The sequence below is a fragment of the Prosopis cineraria genome, unplaced genomic scaffold, assembly GCF_029017545.1.
Source record: "Prosopis cineraria cultivar Desert tree isolate PC_DT_omini unplaced genomic scaffold, ASM2901754v1 PC10, whole genome shotgun sequence".
In the NCBI taxonomy this organism is placed as follows: Eukaryota; Viridiplantae; Streptophyta; class Magnoliopsida; order Fabales; family Fabaceae; genus Prosopis; species Prosopis cineraria.
Window position 1 is genome coordinate 3,516,292 of NW_026555341.1, and position 4,635 is coordinate 3,520,926.

Consider the following 4,635-nt stretch of genomic DNA (forward strand, 5'->3'; position numbering starts at 1 on the left):
TATTAGTTTTATCCATTAAAGTTTACAGAGTCAACGTTGGCCATCACTTTGAGCTAGCTTTGTTTGACATGCATGCTCTTGTATTGAAATTAAAGTTCACATCCGTCGAAGAAATTAAATTAAATTAAATATATAAGTATTTTAGAAAAAATAAAATAAAGGAGCTTTTGCAAATATAACCTATATTAAAAAATCAAACCAAACAAACAGTCTAACATTTATTATATTTTGTATGATGGTTGATTTGTTATATTTGTCAATGATATATTATTGTATATCAACAATAAACTTTTTGTAAAGTTTCAACTTTTTAATAATAAACTTTTTGTATATTAATGTAAATTGGCTATACTTTTAAATTTTTAAAAATTTAGTCTATATTTTTTTATTACAAGATTTTTTTGACTAGTAGGTCAGGTTATCGTAAAATAAAATATCCAAGTTTAACAATTTTAAAAAAAATACCCTGAGTGCTGCTGACTCTTGCTAATATATATTTAAATGAAAATGAACATTAATTCCAATATTATCATGTGCTGGTATGTAATTTTAGCTCCTTCTTCGAAGAGAGACAATTTTGTATAATTAACTAATTCATGAAAATTTAACTTTCATATAGATAAATATATATGTAAGGAGTCAATAACAGGAATTATAAGCTATTAGGATTTATTTGTTGTAAATTACAAATTAATTATAAAAGATTGGCATGCATTTTTTCCGCGATGAACTTTTGTTCCATCATTGTACCGTAGGTACTGTAAAATAAAAATTACAAAGGCTTAGCATACAGCGTGTCTGCAAAGTTCCAAAGTGAACAGACAAAATAAAACCTATATTCAAACATTATACAATCATAATAATATTCTTGACGACACAACATTTGCAAGAACAAGAAAGCCAAGATGAAAAGCTAAAGAATTAATGTATAAAGAAAGGAATGAAGGAATCAACTAATCTGCAGCAAGTTGCTTGGTAATTAGATGGTACAAGGCCACTGGCTAGTGCCCTTGACCTGGGCTGGGACCAGAGTCCTTAACATCTCCAAGGGTCTGGCTGTGGGTAAACTTGTGTCCCTGTCCTCCAGGGCTAGGACCCGAGTTCTTAATTCCTCCTAAAGTTTCAGAGTTGGTAAACTTGTGTCCCTCACCAGGGGCACTTGGCCCCGATTGCTTCATTGATCCCAGAGACAACCAATCAAACACATCCACGTCCTCTTTGATGCCTTCGTTCACTTCCTCGATGATGCTCAAAGGACGAGCCTCTAAGACTGCGAAAACAGTGTTCACCAGCAGAAACAGAACCACCACGCCTTGAACTTTGAGGGCCGAAGTTGTCATGCTCTGGCGTTGAAATTAAGATATAAAAACTTTGCCCGAAATTTAAGACAGATATCAGAGACAGAGAAAGAGAGGAAGTGTTTGATAGATGTTTTTCAATTTGAGAAGGAAATGGAGACACTTGGAGTCCCTTAAATAGGAGGGCATGCATGAAAAGTTAAGAGAGGAAGGTGGGTTAGGTTGGCTTGACTCATGCATGTTTCAAACGAGAGGCTTGAAAATCTGTTGCCATGTTCGAAGCCAACGTGAGTGGATTGATCATATTCTCGGGGAGGAAGCAGCCGAGGAGGTTCCGAAAGTCCTTGACATACATGTATTTAATTTAGTTAGTAGAAGACCGTGGACAGGGATGAATCTGGGAGTAGTATTTTAAAAAAAAAGAAAAATTAAAAGAGAAACATGTAGTGGAGGAACAAATTTGAGGGAGGGTTGCGGGTCCAAATCGGATAGGTCGCGATCAGTTTCCCTTGGTTCGGAATATCAGAAAGACTGACATTGGGTGACGTCACTTGGCTTTGAATATCGGAATCAAAGTGGTTGAATAGCTGGGGCTGCATGCTGAGGCCAGTCAAAATTAGAAAAACGTCGCCTGTGACTGTGGATGGCAACTCAAAGGGCGCAAGTGAGGCGAAAGTTCATGGCATAGCGAGTGAGAAACAAATAGTATACAACTTCTAATCAAAGTCTAGTGAAGGAATAATAAATTTCCAAGAAGAAGGAAAGGTCGGAATTTAAAGCCACGTTCTTTTCTAACCAATCAATCTGATAGCTTTCTCTAAAATTCTTTTAATCCATGGGGGAAGGGCGAATGAAATTTTGTACGGACCTGCAAAGGACTCGTCCCCACTTTTTTTCTACGTTCGTCTCGTTTTTTCTTCATCTTCTTCATACGCGATCCCATCAATCTGAAGAAAAGATTTCTATCAGTGGTACGGACCACTGATATTCGAATAGATTATTTGTTTCCTAGAATTACAAGCATGGAGATATTATAGATGTTCATATAATTATTGTTCATGAAAAAAGAATTACAGGCATAAATTCCAGGGCAGAACCGTCTCTGGACTCTGGTCATTCGTTTAGATCCTTATGTGTTGATTCACTATGCCTTAACCTTAGATATTATTATGCAATTTTCTTCTGTTTGGCCCAATCAATTTTTGACCCAACGGTACGCCCCGTGAATGAACAAGTGTACCATTTCCATTTTGGGCAGCTGGGGTCGTCCTTCAGTATTCTTCTGAACCGGATCCCCGGACCCGGATGAATTCTATGGCAAGCGAATTAGAAACACCGATACACACACACCATGCCCCAATAATCTTTAACCAAGAGCCCCCAAAAAGAAAATCCAGAGACCCATTCCATGTTGGCCCATTTTTCCGTGAGAAAAATAATATAATATTACTTTCAATTTTATTTATAACTCATTTCTATCAATATCAATATAATAAAAATATAAAAAATAAAAGCAAATGAAATTATAAACATAATCTTCAAGTAAAAAGTGAAAAATAAACAAACTATATAATAGTATTTTTCTGTCTCTCTCTTTTATTTTACAAGAGTAGTTTAAGAATTTTAATTTAAAATAAAACAATTTCATTGATTAATGATTTATAAAGTGGATCACTTTAGGTTTTAAAAAGTGTCTAATAAACCAAACTGGAGGGAGTATATGAAAAGAAATTTCAAAAAAATTATTAAATATCACAATATTTTTACAACAAAATAATCAAATTAATCTAACAGGAGTGGCAGGATGTAGGAGCTATTGTCCTCAAAATAAATATTTGTTGGATGGGAAGCCTGATTCCCTGCCTTTGTGTGTGGGAAGCTTGCCTAACCTTTACAATATCAATTAAATATAATTAAAAATAGGTTGAAAATCAATTTTCCTCCTAAACATTTTTTATTAAGAGCACGGAGTATCATGTATTAAAAGGTAGGTTACTATATTTTTAAATAATTTTTTTAAGAACAAAGTCAACCTTTTTATCAAAGACATGTTATTTTTTTTATTATTTATTGATATAGAATAATTGTAAAGTTAACATGTAATGATAGCAAAGTATTTTAACCATTTGCCGTGGGTCAAAGCCAGAACTTGGAAGTGATTATGATGGCAAAATGATAGCAAAATATTTGTTATTACTGCATGCGGGTCCCAAAAATATTCCATATCAACATATAACAGAAAAAATGATGAGTTTCTAACTGGAGAGAGATTTTGCTCATACAAAAATTATTTAGGAGGATGTTGACAAAGGGCTCAATGCTGGTAAAAAAAAGTTTAGTGAGAAAAATGGTATTTAATCATTTTAAAAAAATTAATAACTTTGACACAAAATTAGAAGTTGCTTTTGGTGGACATGCATGGTTCCTGTCATTCTTTCAGTCACTGACGATTAAAAATCGTCACAAATATTAAATTCAGTCGGGAGATTAATCTGGTTTAAACCTAAAACATAATTTTCGCACAAATAAAAGCTCATTTGTTTTCAAAGACATCGGTCTAGTCTTTTTATTTTATAAATGTTTTATATTTTATAAATGTCGAATCTTTTTAAAAAATATTTTATATATTAAAAAAGGGAATATTAAGTTAAGAAGTTTTTTTTTGTGTATATGACATCTCTTATTTAAATGACGGTGGATATAATCTTTTTTATTATAAATAATAGAAGCTATGAAATAACAAAGGGGGGGATAATAGAAAGAATAAGAATAATGGAACAAGTAAAGAGAGAAAGTTAAAATGGAAGAGTGAGAGAACATTTATTATATTTATAAGGGATAATATAATTATTGATCTTGTAGATGAATCCAAAAATCATAATATGGGGGGCTGGAACTGAAATTTCATCTAAATATGGGGGCCAAACATTGATTTCTGCATTTTTTTATAAACAAAATTAAAACTTGTTTTTAAATAAAATTTGAAGTATGGGGAGCATTGCCCCTGTTGGCCCTTAGATTTGTTCCTGTAATTTGTTTTTAATATTTTCAGTTTTTATAATCCTTATAATTTAATATTATCATGGACCTGAAAAACAAACATCACACAATTTTACAAATGACATAAAATCTTATTAAAATTATAAAGATCGAAAGCACTAAAAAAAAATTAAGTGGTCTAAAAGCAAAATTCAATAAAATTATAGAGGATCAATGGTTATATTTTTCATATTTCAAATATTAACTGAAATTATTTCCTTTTTTGTTTTTTTAATTTTTTGGTGGGATACCAGTTTAAGAGCACTGAAGTGAACCACAAGGACATGGAGTAACTGGC

At 32.3% G+C, this 4,635-nt stretch overlaps 1 protein-coding gene across 1 annotated transcript; it reads right to left on the reverse strand.

The window, feature by feature from the left end:
- Positions 1 to 643: 643 nt before the first annotated feature.
- LOC129284582 (PAMP-induced secreted peptide 2-like) lies at positions 644 to 1,609 on the reverse strand. Its single transcript, XM_054920098.1, has one exon. The coding sequence runs from the start codon at positions 1,338 to 1,340 to the stop codon at positions 1,002 to 1,004; it is 339 nt and encodes a 112-aa protein (XP_054776073.1). The 5' UTR covers positions 1,341 to 1,609; the 3' UTR covers positions 644 to 1,001.
- Positions 1,610 to 4,635: the final 3,026 nt, after the last annotated feature.

Bases quoted from the DNA above. Each gene is read 5' to 3' on its own strand.
- LOC129284582 (XM_054920098.1), bottom strand. From the start codon at position 1,340: ATGACAACTTCGGCCCTCAAAGTTCAAGGCGTGGTGGTTCTGTTTCTG.